The sequence below is a fragment of the Entelurus aequoreus genome, linkage group LG11, assembly GCF_033978785.1.
Source record: "Entelurus aequoreus isolate RoL-2023_Sb linkage group LG11, RoL_Eaeq_v1.1, whole genome shotgun sequence".
In the NCBI taxonomy this organism is placed as follows: domain Eukaryota; kingdom Metazoa; phylum Chordata; class Actinopteri; order Syngnathiformes; family Syngnathidae; genus Entelurus; species Entelurus aequoreus.
The window spans coordinates 66,896,794-66,917,702 of NC_084741.1; the positions used below are offsets into that span (position 1 = coordinate 66,896,794).

The 20,909-nt window shown below is 39.2% G+C and overlaps 1 protein-coding gene and 1 long non-coding RNA gene across 7 annotated transcripts in view; one reads left to right on the plus strand and one right to left on the minus strand.

Annotated features, from left to right (window-relative positions):
• ddr1 (discoidin domain receptor tyrosine kinase 1) overlaps positions 1 to 20,909 on the plus strand; it is a 109,429-nt gene that overhangs the window by 77,094 nt on the left and 11,426 nt on the right. For 3 of the 6 annotated variants that reach the window (XM_062063857.1, XM_062063855.1, XM_062063856.1), the window contains 6 exons: positions 2,731 to 2,980; positions 6,339 to 6,473; positions 7,392 to 7,454; positions 11,165 to 11,331; positions 13,148 to 13,349; positions 17,607 to 17,714. In XM_062063857.1, coding sequence (XP_061919841.1) covers positions 2,731 to 2,980; positions 6,339 to 6,473; positions 7,392 to 7,454; positions 11,165 to 11,331; positions 13,148 to 13,349; positions 17,607 to 17,714 — 925 coding nt within the window. The remainder of the gene's footprint in view (positions 1 to 2,730; positions 2,981 to 6,338; positions 6,474 to 7,391; positions 7,455 to 11,164; positions 11,332 to 13,147; positions 13,350 to 17,606; positions 17,715 to 20,909) is intronic. The other 3 variants (XM_062063858.1, XM_062063860.1, XM_062063859.1) reach the window with 3 other exon arrangements.
• Positions 186 to 13,371, minus strand: LOC133660394 (uncharacterized). The gene is made up of 4 exons (XR_009827814.1): positions 13,123 to 13,371; positions 11,145 to 11,319; positions 10,913 to 11,031; positions 186 to 412 (listed from the first exon to the last, which is right to left on the minus strand). It is a non-coding gene; the product is annotated as an uncharacterized LOC133660394 (long non-coding RNA).

A 20,909-nucleotide genomic window follows, 5' to 3' on the forward strand; every position in this document is an offset into this window, starting at 1 on the left:
CATGGATTTAGAATGTTGTTAAAGTAGCAGGTTTTTACTCACCTCAAAATCTATTTTTAGTCTCTACAACTTAACATTTAAAAATATTATCAATCAATCAAATGTATTTATATAGCCCTGAATCACAAGTGTCTCAAAGGGCTTCACAAACTCACGACATCCCCTAACCCATTTCCAGGGAAGGAAAAACTCAAAAGAACCAACTTGGGAAAAAGAACAAACCATTCCAGGGTGATTGGGCATATTTATTGAATTGTTAAGTTAATAGATAATGTGGGAGTTTAGTCCACAGATAGTCATAGGGGATCTTCTTCCGGGCTCAGCCAGGGCACCTGGTTCACAACTAGGGTCAGCTAGCACGTCATCCAGACTGGTACCTTTCCAGAAATTATCCATGGCCACCTGGTATCCTCTCCAGGTAGAAGAGGCGGGATAGAGTAGAAAAGCCGTTCTGAAAAGGGTTTTATCTTCGGGACATCCCTCTAATAGATGCTGCGTTCCAATTAGTTAAAGAGTGTGTTGCTACTCCAAATACCAGCACTCACTGAGTGTGTAGTGACATTACAATTCCATGTGCAGTATTAAAGACCATCTTGTGTTATGTGGAGTAGAGATGGCATCTTTTTGTGTCCGGTTATTTTTTTAGTTTTGCATTAACGCTTTAAGGGGAACTGCACTGAATTGAACGGCTCCTATAGGCTCCATTGTAAGTGAACATTTTATTGAATTTATGTAATATTTAGAATTCATTAAAAAAAAAATCAATTCGTCATAATGTCTTTTATAATGATTGTGAACGATAGGCACATTTACAGAAAACGTGCAGTGTTAGTAATGTGTGCACCCATGTTTTGCATTCATTTACGCACTTTCATATTAATATATAGCATTTTTAACCACGCATCATCATTGTCTGTATTGGTTTTAAACAATATGTAAATATAGATGGCTGGATGGATGGATTACTGTGGATAGATATCTATAGATATCAGTTAACCGACAGACAGATCGTATTCCAAAAAAGGTATAAGTTGGGGCATTCGTATCCGGAGTACTGTAACTTTTCACTCATCCAAAGAATGAAACATTACATTTTTTGGAGGGCCCAGCCAGATTCCAGACCTAATAAATCCAATAGGAAAATAATAGGGGGTAGTCCGAAGGCTTATGAAATTTGACAGATTCGGAGCAGTTTTGGAAAGCCCAAGTATTTAATTTTTTTTAAAAAATTTTTTACAGTTAGTCTTTTTAAATTTTTTAATTTATAGTACAGATTATCGGTCGCATAATTTTATTGTTTTAAAGATGGTTTACAACAACTGCTATGAGGTGGCGACTTGTCCAGGGTGTACCCCGCCTTCTGCCTGAATGCAGCTGAGATAGGCTCCAGCACCCCCCGCGACCCCAAGAGGGACAAGCGGTAGAAAATGGATGGATGGATGGGTTTACAAAAAAAAAACAACTGCCATTTCAACTGCATTGTGTCCACTTTGCAAACATGCTGTGCTGATATTGTTCTTGTTGCCATAGTTTCAAAGCAGTGAAAGCTCAAGTTAGTGCTTGTTCTTGACAAAAAGTCCTTTTCAAGTATCCCCACAGAGTTTCCTGCCGTGCGTTACTTTGTGTACCAAATCTTACTAAATTAGTGTGAGCACAGTGAGTCCTGTACTCTAATAACAAGATTGTTGAAGCTCTGGGTTTGCCATGCAAAGCTTCACATTTGTATTATTGTACCATTTACAATGCATAGCCACCACATGCTCATGGTGTTGTTGTAATAAATCTTGACGTTCTACAGGCATTGTTTGATGGAGCACCACCTACTAATGCTCCCCTGGTGTTTGACTCTCAAAATGTTTCTTTAAGCCAGGCTGTTTCCTGGATTTTCACCAGGGGTTTTCCAAGGCTAACCTCAGCTGATGTTACGATCTAGTTGGTGGATTTGTCCTACTGAAGAGGTCACAGCCTGATTCTGACCTAATTGTTAAATTTGCAGCCTGGACTGCTTTTGTGACTTCATTGAAACATTGCCTTGCAGGACCAAAGAAAAAAAAGGGAATGTGAAAATGTACAAATTACATTGACATAATCTCCACTCTAATGACCCCAGGTTGATCCTTGTTTCTTTTGAGTTGTGAGACCACCAGTGTGACTTTTGCCAAGGCAAGTACACAAGGACACAACTTCTAATTCAACAAGTGTTGCTTTGCGTGCGCTCACATGTGAATCGTGTTAGCAGGGCTCTGAATGAGGTGTGAAGTTAACAATGGTGACCACCTTTATCTCCTCATCCATTCACTTTTATTCGTTGCTAAGTTGGACAGTTTTGACCTCACAATCTTATCCGGTCTATGGCTAATTTCGTTGTCACTACATTGGAAGCACAATGATTGCATAGTTGGCCACTTTGTTCCATTTCCCCCATTGTAAATACTGTAATGTAAACATAATTAATCAGTTGAACGGTCCAACATTTACAGTTTTTCCTGGATATGTTAGTTTTTTTTTGCTAACCATTCCATTTGTCCTGCGTTTTTCATTCCTGAATCCCTCCCTGCCTTTTTGTTTTCCTCATCTGCAGTCACTTTGCGCTCCACCTCTTGCAGAAACAATTAGGGTGCTAAAACAGAGGAAGGAAATGTGTTTTGATATTTTGCCGGCTGATTGAATCAGCCCAGCTGAGGCAAATGAAAGAACCTACCTAATTTTTCTATTCCGCTCCTCCTCCAGGTGCACAGTAACAACCGTCACACTGAGGGCGTGCGGGTGTTCAACAAGGTGGAGTGTCTCTTCAAGCCGGACATCCTGCAGCCATGGTTGTCTCCGGCTCTTGTACTGTCTGTGCCTCTAGAGGACCTGAAGGACCCGTCCTCTCGAACCATCTCTTTGCCACTGGGAGGACATGCGGCTCAGATATTGCACTGCAAGTTCTATTTCGCAGACCGCTGGCTGCTTCTCAGCGAGATATCATTCCTGTCTGGTAGGTATCACCATCCTTGCCGTGTTTGTTTATGCCACAGAGAGCTCTTAGGGCTTGGGCACCACCAAAAAATCCACTTTAGTTTCTGCACCTTGGAGACCTCTGAGCACCCACGGTAGGAACACCATTAAGATATAATGTCAACACTGACATTTTTTATATTATTATTATTTTTACCACTACCACATCTATTTATTTAGAAATTTTGCACCACAACCCGATAATTTTGTGGCCAGGGTCACTGCCTCCTCAGACTCCTCAATACTAGAGCTTTATTCACACTGAAATTAAAGTACCAGCATAATGGAAAAACAAGTTACATCTATATTGAAGCGATTATCATATATAGATTTATAACACCAAAAACTTTGAAAGTTTGCACGTAAATATATATGATGAAAATAATATCAATCTCACTGAGTTTCTCAAGCTATTTTGTGAGATAATAAGCAAGTGCAGTCACGTGATCCTACTGGTGGGAACACAGTTTCTTTCAAAAGTAACGAACCTACTTCTCACGGCATACTTCGCGAGAGACAACAACGACCACTCTTGGACAAATTATGATCCTAAACCCCATATTTTCGAGCCCGAACACAAGGAAGATGAGCAACAAGACAGTATTGCTAAGTGCTAAACCTACAAACTAACCATGAATTGATTTACGTGGACCCCGACTTAAACAAGTTGAAAAACTTATTCGGGTGTTACCATTTAGTGGTCAATTGTACGGAACATGTACTGAACTGTGCAATCTACCGTAATTTCCGGACTATAAGCCGCTACTTTTTCCCCTCGTTCTGGTCCCTGCGGCTTATACAACGGTGCGGCTTATATACAGCCTGTTCTTCTCCGACACCGACGAAGAGGATTTCGGTGGTTTTAGTACACAGGAGGAAGACGATGACACAATGATTAAAGACTGACTTTTCATATACCGGTAGGCTGGTTATTTTGATAACGTACAGGCGAGCACTTTATATCACTTTGCACCGTTGTATTATTTGTACTCTGCATGAATGCTGTTCGCCATGTCAAAGATGTGAAAGTTTGATTGAATGATTGAAAGATTTATTGTTAATAAATGGGACGCTTTGCGTTCCCAAACAGTCATCTCTGTCCCAACAATACCCTCCGTGGTAGCAGGAACCCCTATATACTACGGTAATTACACATCAAAACCCTGCGGCTTATAGTCGGGTGCGGCTTATATATGGAGCAATCTGTATTTTCCCCTAAATTTAGCTGGTGCGGCTTATAGTCAGGTGCGGCTTATAGTATAAAAGTTTCAATCAATCTATCAAAAACCATGATAAAACAAAAACTTACTGCACAATGTCCGCTCTCGCTGGGATGCCGATTGACGGGACGCTCACATAATCCCATTTAGATGAAGAATCAAAAGTGCTACAAGCATCTTTTTGTGTCCTTTTTGCCATCTCCACGTCTAAGTTGGATGTTAAAGTTGACCAGCCTCTCGGTCCATCACAACAACCTTTTATTATCAAGGGGAGAGGCATCAATGAAAACCCACAATTAACTTTTATCAATTGAAGAGGCAAAGCAGCAGCAGCAGCAGGACACCAGCAGCAGGCAATGTCAACAACATAGCAGCATAATGCGCCGCTAAAAATAGGTTGTGTGCGTTAGCGCTTATAATAACAATATCACTAATACTTGGTTAATATTCAGGTCACGAGATGTAAATGGAGTATTTTTGGCTGTTTTTGGAGGTTTTTTTTTTTAAGAGGGCCCAGTTGACGCGATCATTGTTAGCTGACTTTTTAAAAATTTACTTTTTAGAATGCATAAAGAAAAGAAAAACGTGTGTTCTTGTCTTGCATAAAGATTGTTAATGGTAAACAGCACATTTTTTCCCAATTTGTACGTATTTCCAGTATCATTGATCAGCTGATATCGTCAGAGAGCAGACGAGTTCCCACCTTGACGTCATCAAATCCCGAATCCACGGAAAAATTTAATTTGGAGCAGAATATTCAAAACGGCTATCTGAAATTGTGGATATCTGTGGATGTTTAGATGGTATTTTTGCATACTTTGCAGATTGGAAATAGAGTGGATATAGTTTAACGGATACAGTGGAACATAATTCAGCATATGAAGTCAACTTGTTTTACCACACTGGTACTTGAAGGAAAACGTTGAAAAATCGTTCATGTGGGTGGGGAAAAAGTATTGCAGAATCTGCACTAAAAATGTTCTTTATTCTTATTTTATAGAAAAAAATATCTCGATTTTTTTTTTTTTCTGTATTTTATTTTGCTAGATTTTTTTTATTAATTTGGATTTAACTTGATTTTATTTGTATTTACACTCATTATTTATTATTTTTAGTTCGTCAATAGGCTAATGACACATACCTCTTATTTTCAATCAGTTAAATACTGTATTTATTTTACTAATATTTTGGATTAAACATGCAACTGTTTTTACATACTTTTACATTTTTCAACATTTAATTATTAGTTGTATTTATAATAACGATATGCACCTGTATTGCAATAGAACTGAAAATATATAATTGACATTGCTATGTACAACAACATTCTATTCTATTCTAAATATTTATATACACTATACATTTGAGTTATATTTTCTCCTAATGGGTGTGGCATTCATTTCCGATTCAATGTAAATGATCAAAAATAGTTACTTGCACTAACTTATTCCTGCATTGTTCCTTTTTGTTTGTCCTTGCTGTGTAATTTCAATTGTTATGCCTTATCGCACTTGTCCACTCATTTTTATTCTGCTGTGTTGCACTGCAAAACATAATTTGTACGGGTACAAAAGTAAACATAATTACAAACGGGCAGTGCCAAGGGCTGCTGAGCAAGGAGGGAACTTGTTCTGCAGTTTTTAGGGTTGTTTGCCTCACTAAACAAAAGAAAATGCATGTGTATATTTATAAATTAATTTATAAAATCTGGTCAAGATAAGAATCAGCAAAATACCACACCCAGGAGTCTGAAGGACCTTCAGATTCCTGCACTGGTGGTGATAAATGATGCATTGTTTGGATTACAGGCAAGAAAGCAGCAGAGTTAGAAAACTGCAGTGTAAGGTCCACCTGCACATTCTAAAAAGGTCCAATTATATTGCTCAATTTTGTCCCTTCCTTACATTTACTACAGCAACCCAGATATTATAAACAACTGCAAACTATACCAAAATGAATGAACATATTGTCAAAGTAATACCTAACAAAATTGAGCATTATTATCTGCAAGGTGATACAGCTCCTGTATTGGATTGTAGGTGTACCTAATGAAGTGTCCAGAAGGTGCTGTTGTTTTTGATTAAATCAGTTTTTTGTGCTCGCCTATTTTTCATGCAGAGCCTTTTGAAAAGGACGTCACACGGACACATTTCAACCATCCCACCGCGAGCTCCTCTCCTGCCCTCAACCGCACCTCCTCTATCTCCCCAGCGCCGAGTCGCAGCGCATCCAACACTACCGCTTCAGTTTCCGGTGAGTCCGGTTCTTGCTTGCTTTTGGCGTCTCTTTCCTCTTCTGTGCTCTCCCCCCATTATCCATCATGCTTCACCCCTCTTCGCTCCCTCGTTATCTCTCATCTTTCGCCGTTATGACCCGTGTTACATTTGTCTTTTACACAGAACCCAGCTGAGAGGGAATATTCCCACAACTGTGGGCGATTTTAGCACAGAGGCTCCATAGCCCCTTTTACACAGCCGTTGCGTTAACACCTTTTTTTCTGGGTCTTGTTCCGTATAAACAGCAATAACTCGGGAAGGTGGGGCACCAATTTGTGCCTACCAGTATTCCACCTATTGCGATAGTAACATAGCCTGCACAGTGCCTGTGTAAAAAGAGTGAATGCTGGAATCGGTGTGGAAACTTTTCACCGGACACTCTTCTCCCTGTGTGTTGTAGTGAAAAAAATTATCCTGTTGAGCAAGTGTTGTCACACCATGAATGTAATTATCTAATGGCAGGATGTTGTCACTATGTGAAAGTGTTCACAGTTGCAACAATATTCCACCTTTGCTGGGTTCTGTGTAAAAGTCACAGCCAGCTAGATGCTCGATCTTTTGTCTATGAAATTGTACGGGATCCGGCCATTCAGGCGACCTCCCAGCTCTGATATGGCTCTGATGCCGCCTCCAGAAGGCAAGAAAATGGATGTAACAATGCCAGCATCTGTGTCCATGCTGCCAGAAAAAGGGATAGAGATGGCCGACACTCCCGTCCAAGGGCAGGATGCTTATCTTGCACATTTGCTTTAAAACAACAAAATGTCGTCTTTACTCTACCTGGGCCAATCTCGTCCTTTGAATTGGTTACTCCTCTCCTTTCACCACCTCCCTGCTCATTCACACCCTTCTCCTTTGTCCAACCTACCTGCTCCTCCTCCTCCTCCTCCTCTAGCACCCCCCACCATTGCCACCTCCACCTTCATGATGGACACCACCACTAACTGGACTCTCTCAGGTGAGACAAAGGGGAAGAGAAACTTTCTCTTCCTCTTGCAGCTTTAAAAACGTCCCTTGGGGGTCTGATTTGAACATATACAAATACAGTGGAACATCTAGGTTTGGATTTTCCCATAAGAAATACTGCAAATAACAATCTGTTCTACGGTCAAACTGTTATTAGTTGTACAGGATTTTTTTTTTTCATTCACATTTTAATGTTAACTGTCACACAAGTGTACGAATAAGCTAAAGACTAAACTAAATCAACCTAAAATACTTTAAAATGTAAATGTAAAAAGTATGTGGGCTCTGTACCGAGGATGTCGTTGTGGCTTGTACAGCCCTTTGAGACACTTGTGATTTAGGGCTATATAAATAAACATTGATTGATTGATTGATTGATAAAAGGACTTTGCTTTGATGAACATGCGCCGTTTAAAGATGTAGAGCAGGGATGTCAAACTTGTTTTTTGTGAAAGCCACATGGCAGTTATGGCTGCCCTCAGAGGGACGCTTGTAACATTAAGTATTTATGAAAACATAAATTTATATTAGCCTTGTTACACAATTTTAATTGGCAATTGTGCTTGATTATTCTATTTTTTACCTATGGTTAAAGGCCTACTGAAACCCACTACTACCGACCACGCAGTCTGATAGTTTATATATCAATGATGAAATCTTAACATTGCAACACATGCCAATATGGCCGGGTTAGATTAGTAAAGTGCAATTTTAAATTTCCCGCGAAATATCCTGCTGAAAACGTCTCGGTATGATGACGTTTGCGCGTGACGTCACTGATTGTAGCGGACATTTTGGGACAGCATTGTGGCCAGCTATTAAGTCGTCTGTTTTCATCGCAAAATTCCACAGTATTCTGGACATCTGTGTTGGTGAATCTTTTGCAGTTTGTTTAATGATCAATGGAGATAGCAAAGAAGAAAGCTGTAGGTGGGAAGCGGTGTAATAGCGGCCGGCTGCAGCAACACAAACACATAGCCGGTGTTTCATTGTTTACATTCCCGAACGATGACAGTCAAGCTTTACCATTGGCCTGGGACAACAGAGACTCTTACCAGGAGGACTTTGAGTTGGATACGCATGCTTGGGGAGATGGGACAACAGAGACTCTTACTAGGAGGACTTTGAGTTGGATACGCGCTACCGTGAGTATTTGGCTTCCAAACATTTGATCGCTTGCCCGTACGTGCGTGCCGCTATGTGCATGTCACGTACGTAACTTTGGGGAAATACATGGGCTGTATGAACTTTACGGAGGTGAACGGTACTTTGGGCTGTGGGATTGAGTGTGTTGTGCGGGTGTTTGATTTGTATTGGCGGGTTATATGGACGGGAGGGGGAGGTGTTTGTTATGCGGGATTAATTTGAGGCGTATTAAATATAAACCTGGTTGTGTTGTGGCTAATAGAGTATATATATGTCTTGTGTTTATTTACTGTTGTAGTCATTCCCAGCTGAATATCAGGTCCCACCCGCCTCTCACAGCATCTTCCCTATCTGAATCGCTTCCACTGCCCTCTAGTCCTTCACTCTCACTTTCCTCATCCACAAATCTTTCATCCTCGCTCAAATTAATGGGGAAATCGTGGCTTTCTCGGTCCGAATCGCTCTCGCTGCTGGTGGCCATGATTGTAAACAATGGGCAGATGTGAGGAGCTCCACAACCTGTGACGTCACGCTACTTCCGGTACAGGCAAGGCTTTTTTATCAGCGACCAAAAGTTGCAAACTTTATCGTCGATGTTCTCTACTAAATCCTTTCAGCAAAAATATGGCAATATCGCGAAATGATCAAGTATGACACATAGAATGGATCTGCTATCCCCGTTTAAATAAGAAAATCTCATTTCAGTAGGCCTTTAACTTGCTTTGAAATCGTAAGTCAAAATGATCAGCAAAATAAATGTTTAATGTTATCTGTGCATGCAACAAGATATTCCAAGGTTTAGAAGATACGCTGTGGAGGCCTTCAAAAAATTTATTCACCTCCAAATTCTAAAGCAATTCATAATTTTTGAGAATTGATAAAAGAAAAAAAAATGTATCAAAGAATCCATTTTTGGATTAACATTAAACAAATATTGATACTGTTGCTTTTATACATTGTTTTCATTTTTTATAGTATTGTATTTTAAAGCTGGGATTGGGTTGGAGTTGGGGTAGCTATATTTTATTAGATTGAAAAACAATCATATTTTTGTAAATATATTTAAGAAAAATACATAAGTCATATGTGTGTGTGTATTATATATATATATATATGTGTGTGTGTATATATATATATATATATATATATATATATATATATATATATATATATATATATATATATATATATATATATATATATATATATATATATATATATATATATACATACATACAGTACATACAGTATATACAGTATGTCACTGATGTCATATTAATACTTTTTTTTTCTTATATTTTCGTGATGGACCGGTAGGGTCCCAAAGATCGACTCCAGGGGTTGGTGACCTCTGGTCTTATAATGTAGTCTACCATGTGGCATGACAGATGTAGAGAGGGAGGTTGCTGCTTGTCTGGAAGGCAAGTCTCTTCACAAGCAACATAAAGCAGTTATTTTCTGCACATTCATCCTTTCTTTTACTATTAAATGATTAAAAGCAGCAGCGTACGTAACTCACATTGTTTACAAAGTACAACGAAGAAGAATCATGATTCGCGATAAACAGTTTGATTTTATCGAAACTTAGATCATCCTATTCATCTCATTATGTAAATTACGACTTACTTAACTATTTATTTATTTAGTTTTTTTTAAGAATTGTATTATTTATGGAGTAAATTGTGTACAAATTAAGAAAAGGAAATGTATAAAAGTGTTAATTGCAACGAAAGGGAAAAGGGGTAGGATTAAATAAGCTTTGCTTCTTCCTACTCGTTTTCGAAACATGTTAAAAAGAGAAACTGGAGAATCATGTTGTAACTGTATGCATGTTCGGAATAAACTCAAACCATAAACTGTTTTTTGTTTAGTTTTTACATTTTCAATGTTCAGTTCTATGGTTAATGGCGCAATTTTCCTCCTTGCCATCACTGGTGCCCTACTATAGCCGAACAAGCAGCAACACACACTTGTTAGTTAATGCTGGAGGTGCTCACAAGATTCGTTGAACTACCTTTTGAGGAATATTTGTCCAAACAAAAATTATGGCTTGAATTCAACTTTAGGGGTTCCACTGTATGCAACAAATACACTGACGCACAACATGCTTTTATTACTGTGGTGTGCATGTTTTGGTGAAGTTTTTGGATACTTAAAAACGGAACTAGAAGTACATTTTGTGGAATATATATAGTCCTTTTTGGGGGGTGGTTGTTACCACCATGGTGCTGACGGACTGGACGCTGTGTGTACGTGTATATGTGTGTGACTTGTCTATGCACCCAAGTGTGTGTCGCTGCATACCTGCATGCCGCATTTGTGTGATTCATGGTGAAGTTGTTGAGGAGCCGTGCACTCTTCACATTCTTTTCTCTGAAGAGAGGCCAGAGAGATATTGGGTGATGAAACCTTGCAGAAGTGACCTAAAAGTGTGTGTGTGTGTTTAAGATAAGACCGAAATAACTCGACTGTACGAAACAACATTCATCATGACAGGTCTGCCAAAAATGTTGACAGTAAATCAATCGAGGTCAACCTCTTCCTCGTCTGTCTCAGGCTCGGAGTTTGCCGCCGTGTCTCCGAGGGCGGGGCTTCCCGTGGCCAAGGACGACAGCAACAACACGGCCATTCTGATTGGCTGCCTGGTGGGCATCATCCTGCTGCTGCTGGCCGTCATCGCCGTCATCCTGTGGAGGCAGTACTGGAAGAAGCTGCTGGGGAAGGTGAGGACAGCGATCGTAATTATACCAAATATAAGATCGCTCCGGGCAGCACAGTGTCAGAGGGGTTAGTACGTGTGCCTCACAATACGAAGGTCCTGAGTTCAATCCCGGGCTTGGGATCTTTCTGTGTGGAGTTTGTATGTTCTCCCCGTGACTGCGTGGGTTCCCTCCGGGTACTCCGGCTTCCTCCCACCTCCAAAGACATGCACCTGGGGATAGGTTGATTGGCAACACTAAATGGGCCCTAGTGTGTGAATGTTGTCTGTCTATCTGTGTTGGCCCTGTGATGAGGTGTTGACTTGTCCAGGGTGTACCCCGCCTACCGCCCGAATGCAGCTGAGATAGGCTCCAGCACCCCCCGCGACCCCGTAAGGGGAAAGCGGTAGAAAATGGATGGATGGATAAGACCGCCCCGAGTAGAAGACGACCACTCGCTTTTCAACACGCGTTTTTTGGACTCAAACATAAAAGTTGCTGGGGAAGTAGACGGCAGACATACTTGTATATACCAGGGGTCAGCAACCCAAAATGTTGAAAGATCCATATTGGACCAAAAATACAAAAAACAAATCTGTCTGGAGCTGCAAAAAATGAAAAGCCGTATATATAAGTGTAATGATGAAGGCAACACATGATGTGTCAATATTAGCCTACTATCAAAATGACTGTGTCGCAGGCTGAAGCAAATCTTCGTTGACAGAAATGTCGAAATTTTATATTTATTCTACACATTTTTACAACATTAGAAACCATACTAGGTTTCTACTCAGAAGGGGAAATTACTGGCTTTTACTGGCCAAAGGTATAGATGTGTGTGTCCAAGTTAGAGGAAACGGCAGGTTGTCTTCTTTTAATAGATTCATTACAATCTTTGGCAAGCTAGGTAATGTTTGCTGTGGTCTGGAACAACATGGCACACCAACAACTATCTGAAATGCAGCCAATATAACATACAGATAATGTGTCATGAGACATGCAAATATAAATTATATACAAAGAGGATAAAGGTAAAGGGTATTAAATGAGCTCAAATATACCTACAAATGAGGTATAATGATGCAATATGTACTGTACATACAGCTAGCCTAAATAGCGTGTTAGCATTGATTAGTTTGCAGTCATGCACTGACCAAATATGCCTGATTAGCACTCCAACAAGTCAATAACATCAACAAAGCACACCTTTGTGCATTCACGCACAGCATGAAACTTTTGGTGGACAAAATGAGACAAAGAAGGAGTGGAAGATTTTACATGTAAACAAACTGTTGCGTCACAGTCCACACTATGGTGAGTTCAAGAACCGCCAAAATGAAAAGGACAAAACGATGTTCACCAAATACTCTCATCAGTGAAGCATTCACACAAACATATTAAACAGTGGGCTTTCTAACAATTGGGAAGGTTTGTGTCATGTTTGTCCTCAAACAAAAACATACTAAAACAAAAAATAATTTTTTCCCTTCTTTTTCCATTTTCAATCCTTTTTTAAAAATGCTCCAGGGAGCCACTAGGGCGGCACTAAAGAGCCGCGGGTTGCTGACCCCCGGTATATACCGTATTGACCTGAATATGATACTGCTCTTTTTCACCGCACGCGTGCGAGTGACAGGAAGAAAAGCTTTGACTCTCTTAAGAAAACATTAAGGACCACCCGTGATGTATAAATGTGAAGACCCCGAATATAAAACGGGTTTGATATTCAGATCAATGCAGTGATTCAATGGACACTTCATTAGGTACACCTGCACTAGGAAAAAAAACCCTGCACACGTTGAACTCCACACTTACCCACGCTCGTGACCCCCTTCCGCAGGCCCAGGGCAGCCTCTCGAGCAACGAGCTGCGCGTCCACCTGTCCGTCCCCTCGGACAACGTGGTCATCAACAACACGCACAGCTACTCCAGCCGCTACCAGCGCATCCACACCTTCCCCGACGACCCCGAGCGGGAGGGCGAGTGCGAGTACCAGGAGCCAAGCGCCTTGCTCCGCCCGCGGGACCACCGTGACAGCACGGGTAGGTGGAACACACGCTTTTATCCAGTGATTTACAGCATGTCCTGCTGAGAGGCACTTGAACGCAACATGCTATAAATACACGCTGATGGAGCTTGTTTACTATTGAAACACACACACACAAAACGGCTTTAAATATTTTCTCTTCCGCATTCTTCAAGTGTGCATAAGTTCTTGCGCTCTTAGCCCCCGCAGAAATGATATCTGTCTGTACAGACAGAAGTGTTGGGACATCTGGCCATTATGTCTACAGGAAGTGACAATTTTGAAGAAAAATGACCTGAAGTTGCACTTTTCAGATGAGTTAATTTATTTTAGTTTTGGGCCTAGTCTCTAAAATGGTTTTCAAAGGTTCAATTACATTTTACTGATACAAAATTACGTTTTTGGCATGTTTTCAAGTTGCCTCCCCAGACCCTCTTTGAGCCAGGTGGTCCGCAAACCCCCATTAGCTCGACCACGGGTTGTTAACCTTTCTGACCTTGGGGCCCAACTTTTCCACTACAGAAGGGCCTGGGGCCCACTCAATTATTAACACTAAATTAGTCATCTTACTCTTGATTTTAATTGTGTTCAATGTTTATATCCAACCTACTTACTGTTGGTACAGTATATGTAAATAACTAAATTTACAAAGTATATATGTGCGACTTATACAGCTAATATATGGAAAAATATATTTTTCTTCTCAAATTTTGTGCGTGCGGCCTGTATCCTGGTGCACTCTGTACATTTTTTTATATAATTCGTAATATAGTGTCATGATTAAAAACATAGTAAATAAAATACAATCTATTACAAAATACTTTTTTCAAACAAAATAGTGGAGTACAAAATATAAAATCTTGGACTGTAGTATGTTTTAATTTTTTTTATATTTTTGGGAAGAATTATAAAAAAATATTAATAAAATACATGTACAAATAAAAGTATTAAATTGTGTGAATTTTACAACATGTAAAATATTATTTATATTAAATATTTATTTTGGAAAAAATACATATTTATTGTATTTATATTATTGTAATCTTAATTATTGTTGCATAGATCATAAACATTTTTTTTTTTAAATAAATGTCCAAATAAAAGCCGCCTTTACTAAATACCTGCCCTCTAATAAACACGTTCAGTCAAGTAAATAAAAACATCCAGCTGCAAATTATAATAGCACCTTTTTCAGATCCTTAAAGCCCTTTAAACTGAGAACCCATTGTTCATTCAGTATTGTTATATGAAACCATGTGTTGATCAGAAAGATTCATATTTATTTAACACATAAACCTTAGCTTTAGATCAGGCTGATCAGAAAAATAAGCGTGAATCAAATATACTGCATAAAATGGGACTCATAGTTAACTGACAAAAATAAATGTACATACAATTATGTTGTGCCAAAATAAACAAAATTTATAATTTATGTTTAACTGAACTCTCAACAAAAATTTAAGTGCAAATGAAAATAGAGCTTTACCACATTTTGGTCTTAAGAAACTTCTCTGACTTTAGTTGCAGACTTCCTTGGTTTGTTTGCTATTATCATTACTGCCACAAGTGGTGGAAAATAGTATTACAACTGAGTACCGCTGCGGCCTGAGAATCACATATTGTTTACGGGGCGCTCGCAGCCAAACAATGGGACCCGATGGTTAAGAAACACTGACCTTGACCAAAAATGGCCTAAAACATCCCCTTTTGACCTTTTGTGATAATTATGGGGATGCTCCCCCAACAATGGTCTCAAACAACGCTTTCAAAGAGGTTACATTTTGTGCTGTCTGGTCAGGTCTTAAAGTTCATTTTTTACTCTCAAGGAGTTGCCACATACTCTTTTTGAGACAAGAGTTGTGTGAAACCTTCACAAACCTCATCCGGAGTCCTGGCTCTCTTTTATAATCTTACCTAAAATGCTGAGAAAAGACGTGAACTTGAGGCATTTTCATTTAAATTGATTACATTATTGTGGCAGATCAAAAGATTGATATACTTTAGTACCTCAACTTACCAGCTTAATTGTTTCTGTGACGCAGCTCTTAACTGAAAACACTTGTATCTTAAAGCAACATCTCCCATTGAAATGAATTGAAATCAATTTAATTGGCGTTTAGCCCCTTCCAAAACCGCATTTACTTTGGAGAGCGGACTTCTATGGTACCTCCTTCCATCTGCTTCCCCCATCAAAAACACCATCAGCAGCTTATCCATATTTTCATGGATAAATGTCGTCCGTTCAGATATTATTTTCATGACCTTGGCTGGCATTAAACTCATTCTGCTTCAGTATGGTGCAGACCAGCAGTGATACTCTTATGTCGACTTATGACGAGTAGCCACGAGACAGCTCTTATCTCAAAACATTCTTAAGTTGGGGTAACCCTGTATCCTGAACAAATGTGGCTTTATAATATCATTTGTTTTTACCAAACATAGCCATTTACTAAAACTATAGGTCCACATAAAATGCTGAAGTTATTAACAAGTCAAAAAACTGAACACTTTTCTGAGCATTACGACAGCAAGTATTGAACGTTAAACGTTTCCTCTGCTTCAGATTCGCATACAGATACAGTAATGTTAGAGATAAAACATTTGATTACCGAGATTTAAAAAAAACTTTCACTTCACAATGAATCCGTAAAGCTCCGCTCTTTAGTCGGAATGACGAGGCCGTCGATTAGTTACAACTTGGTCACTTTATTTATAATTTCCACAGGGCACAACCGGACATCCACCATGCTATTTGCACTCCTGCACATGCTAGCGCTACCTCTCCTAACTTGCCCACTCACTCATGTCACTCACCCCACATACTGCCATTCTTAAAGGGGCACACACACACACACACGCTACTGTCACAACAGCTGCTTTAAAACATGCCTCGCCTAATGTGGCGATTAGTATTACCACCTTTGCTTCAAACTTAAGTAAACATTTATATACCGTATTTTTCGGACTATAAGTCGCAGTTTTTTTCATAGTTTGGCCGGGGGTGCGACTTATACTCAGGAGCGACTTATGTGTGAAATTATTAACACATTAGCGTAAAATATCAAATAATATTATTTAGCTCATTCACGTAAGAGACTAGACGTATAAGATTTCATGGGATTTAGCGATTAGGAGTGACAGATTGTTTGGTAAACGTATAGCATGTTCTATATGTTATAGTTATTTGAATGACTCTTACTATAATATGTTACATTAACATACCAGGCACGTTCTCAGTTGGTTATTTATGCCTCATATAACGTACACTTATTCAGCCTGTTGTTCACTATTCTTTATTTATTTTAAATTGCCTTTCAAATGTCTATTCTTGGTGTTGGGTTTTATCAAATAAATTTCCCCCAAAAATGCGACTTAAACTCCAGTGCAACTTTTACATGTTTTTTTTCCTTCTTTATTATGCATTTTCGGCCGGTGCGACTTATACTCCGGAGCGACTTATACTCCGGAGCGACTTATAGTCCGAAAAATACGGTAATAAGCATTCAGATCTGCACAAAAGTTATAAAATGTGAAGGGTAAAAATGTAGTTGTTACACCTGTCCTGCTGTTTGGCTCCGGTGCAGACTGCAGTCGAGGAGCACAGGGAAGATGTTCCCTTCAGGGTCGATGCCATTTCAATGCCTTTTAATTTATATTTTAACCTGGTAAAATAGTTTTTTGACTGAGTGTTTTACTGTAGGTTAAGATTTTCTGTTAAAATAAAGCCAATATTGACATTTTTCGTAGTTCCCTTTTATTTGGAAAAGTATCTGTATACATTTTGGTACCGGTACTAAATTATTGGTATCGGGACAACCCTAGTTCCCAACTAGGACGCATAGAATTATCTAAAATGCCAGTGGCCCAATACTTTTGTCCAAGAGGCGTGTGAGAGAAGAGTGTTTTTTTTACTGAAGCCAAATTCACACGGAGTGTTGCCAGTCTGAGGATGCTCTGCTCTCAGGGCCACAAAGCGGCTTTTGTGGTAGGAGTAAGAAAATGATGTCTGATGAAAGCGAGGGTATGCGTGTAGTGGTATTGCACCGCAGGACGCTGGCATGTGAGCTTTGAAATAACACCATTTTTAGACACTTTTTGCTTGTTCCCCTCTAACATGAGTTGCTGTGCCTCTGCATCCCATCCTCTCCTTTATTGATTGATTGACATGCTAACAGTACTTTGTTTTGTTCTGTGTCCACTTGGTGTCGTATTGCCGCACCCCACCTCGTCCTGTGTATGTATTGTGTATGCGTGTTGTGTTGTGCTCTCCCAGCCTTGCTGTTAAACAACCCGGCCTATCACCTGCTCCTGTCAGATCACAGGAAAGAATCGGCGCCCAGCACCTGTCAGGCTCAGGAAAAGCGCCTCAATGTGCCGCATGGTAAGAGAAGACCGCTTCCAGTGGCCCAGTGCAGCCAACGATGGCGTCCTTGCCGGCTTTCTAGCTGCCTGTCAGGGTTGGGTCTTCATCTTGTGGTGCATGCAACTCCCTCCATGAGCCCCTCATTTCACTCTTTGTGCTAATATTCTCACCCTCACTGTGAGTGTGATACTTTCTGCTATGGACTGTGGAAGCTCCACCAGTCAACCAAAGAAGGAAATCCATGCTGTGACTTTTATTACCAGGTTTTTTTCACTAATAAGACACAATTTAAAAGTAGTGATTTTCACCTTCTTCTTGAACAATGTCACTGCTGTATTTCCTCATAATAGTGCTTGTTGACTTAACTACAGAGAGTACCAGGTGTCTATCGGGTTAGGGCAGGCCTGGGCAATTATTTTGACTCGGGGGGGCCACATTTAGAGAAAAAAATGTGTCTGGGGGCCGGTATATCTATTTTTTAGGAACACTAATACAAAACCTCACAGTAATGTCTGATTGAATGCTAAAAACGTTATGACAGACCGCCTTAAAAAACGTAATGGAATTTTAAATTTTTCTATGAAGGATAAAATACTGAATAGTGACTAAATATGAACGTCACACCCCCTTTTGATCGACATATTTTACAATCAAGTGAAACGCAACAAAAATGCAACAAACAGTGAAATATGAACGCGGAGGGTACAAAATAAACCCACCTACAATCTGATATATAGATAGATATTTGCTGAATTTCCCCCAGGGATCAATAAAGTACTTTCTATTCTATTCTATTCTATTCTACATATCACTAAGCTTTAGAACTTTGTTGTGAAAATCTCCTTCCGCGTCTGTGGAAACGCTTCCCGCCCACACTGCTTGGTGCCTCGTCTGAGCTGCTGTGCCGTAGATTACCATAGTAACTAATTAGATGACCATAGTAACTAATTAGATGACCATAGTAACTAATTAGACAGGCATGTGATTTTTCCGTCTAAAGTCGGAATTCCGTCTTTTTTAATCTCTGGAGAAAAAAAAATTATCTCCCGTTTTTCCGTTTTTTTATGCCGTAGTTGATTGGTCGAAATGTTCCTTGTGACCAATCAGGACATCTGTTATGAATGATGACGTTAATAACGTCATCATTCATAAAGGTTATTACGGCCATTTTCCATATGTAAACAATGTCGGTTCTCGAGAGAAAGGACGCTTTACGAGTAAAAGAAATTGATAAACATGTCAAAAATAAGTTTCGATGGGACTGGATGGAAAGGGAAATCACTGATACTGTTGGGAAGAAGAAAGTTACGACTTTGTTCTGTGATTTTATTCGGAAAATCGATCGTCCCGGAAAGGTTTTGTGCACGTGGTGTCATGATAATATTGACTATGGATCACGAGGTTTCAAGGCTTTGGAAGTACATGCGAAACGCCAAAAACATATGAAACAACTTGAAGCAAGGAAAACAAACTTTTCACTAGCTGGTACTTTTGGATGTCAACCGAAAGTGAGCAAACCTTACGGACTTCATCTTTTGTTTACATCGACAACTGCCGTAGACATCGAGAGGAAAGATCCACCCACTTCAGTTGCAGACAGGGTTGTTAATAATGAGGTAAGCTAAAACATATTTGCTTGCGAAATACGCATGTTTGTTTTAAATATTAACCAATTATTGCTAAGCGAAATATAAATGGGTTTTTCTACAAATAAAAAGCCACGTGAAAATATATTATGAAATTACAGAAATTCAAAGAGTCGCATTATTGATTCCAGTTAACAATTTATTTGAAATAAATCTGCATATAATACTATTTTGTAATATTAAGTTCTTATGTAGTCTGTTGGAACTATTGTCAGTGGTGTAACAATCTTGAAGGTAAATATTTTCACACTTGTTTCATGCAATATGTCAGTGTCCTCACATTATTATTATTTCCTATTTTCAAATATGAGTAAACAATACTAAACATGTTTAATTATTTTCATAAATGTATATCCTATTTTGGCGAAAAGAATGAAATGTTTACATTACATTACATGAACTGAAGTAATGTGGTAATACTGTAAATAAACTGTAGATAATATCACTGATCAATGTGACACCTGTGGATGTGAAATGAACACAAGATGTAAATATTAGTGACTAAATACTGTTGGGACTGAACCATATACAGTGATTCATTAGGATAATTGGGTTATGTATGTTCTATTAATGATGTTTTCATGTCTTTAAACACTAAAATATTTTCTTCAAATGGTGCTGTCTTTGTTAATTTTAGCATGTTAAATTGGTGAAAAACCAGGAGCTTCCTGGACCTGACTGGGGGCCTTCGTCCCCTAGACCCCCGGAAATTATTTCAGTCTTCTTCATTGTGGTCAAATCACATGCCTGATTAGATGACCATACTAACTAACTAGATTACCATAGTAACTGGTATATAATCCATAAGCGCAGGTTCCAAGTTCCGACCATTGAAATACTTTGTATAGTTGAAGAATTACGGTCATTAGAAAACATCACTGCACATCATAATGACGGCTACAATTTCCATCTTAAAGATCTAAAAGAATTATTTGGGAATGTCCAGCGGGCCAGATTGAAAAGCTCAACGGGTCGCATGTGGCCCCCGGGCCTTGATTTGCCCAGGTCTGGGTTAGGGTGTTCTTTTATTTGCACATACTATTTTTTTTATAATTGTTTCAAAGATCCAGGAAAAAAGAAAAAAACAGAAATAATTTGTGTAGTAATCCCTCGTTTATCGTTGGTAATTGGTTCCGGACATGACCTCGAAAAATTATTTTCAGTGAAGTAGGAATCATTCATTATAAATCACATATTTTTATAGCTAGAGGATAGAAACACTGTTTACTACCTTCAAAATACAGTACAGGCCAAAAGTTTGGACACACCTTCTCCTCATTCAATGCGTTTTCTTTATTTTCATGACTATTTACATTGTAGATTGTCACTGAAGGCATCAAAACTATGAATGAACACATGTGGAGTTATGTACTTAACAAAAGAAGGTGAAATAACTGAAAACGTGTTTTATATTCTAGTTTCTTCAAAGTCCTCTGATTACTGCTTTGCACATTCTCGATGAGCTTCAAGCACACCTGTGTATTGAAAACTATTTCAGGTGACTACCTCTTGAAGCTCATCGAAAGAATGCCAAGAGTGTGCAAAGCAGTAATCAAGCAAAGGGTGG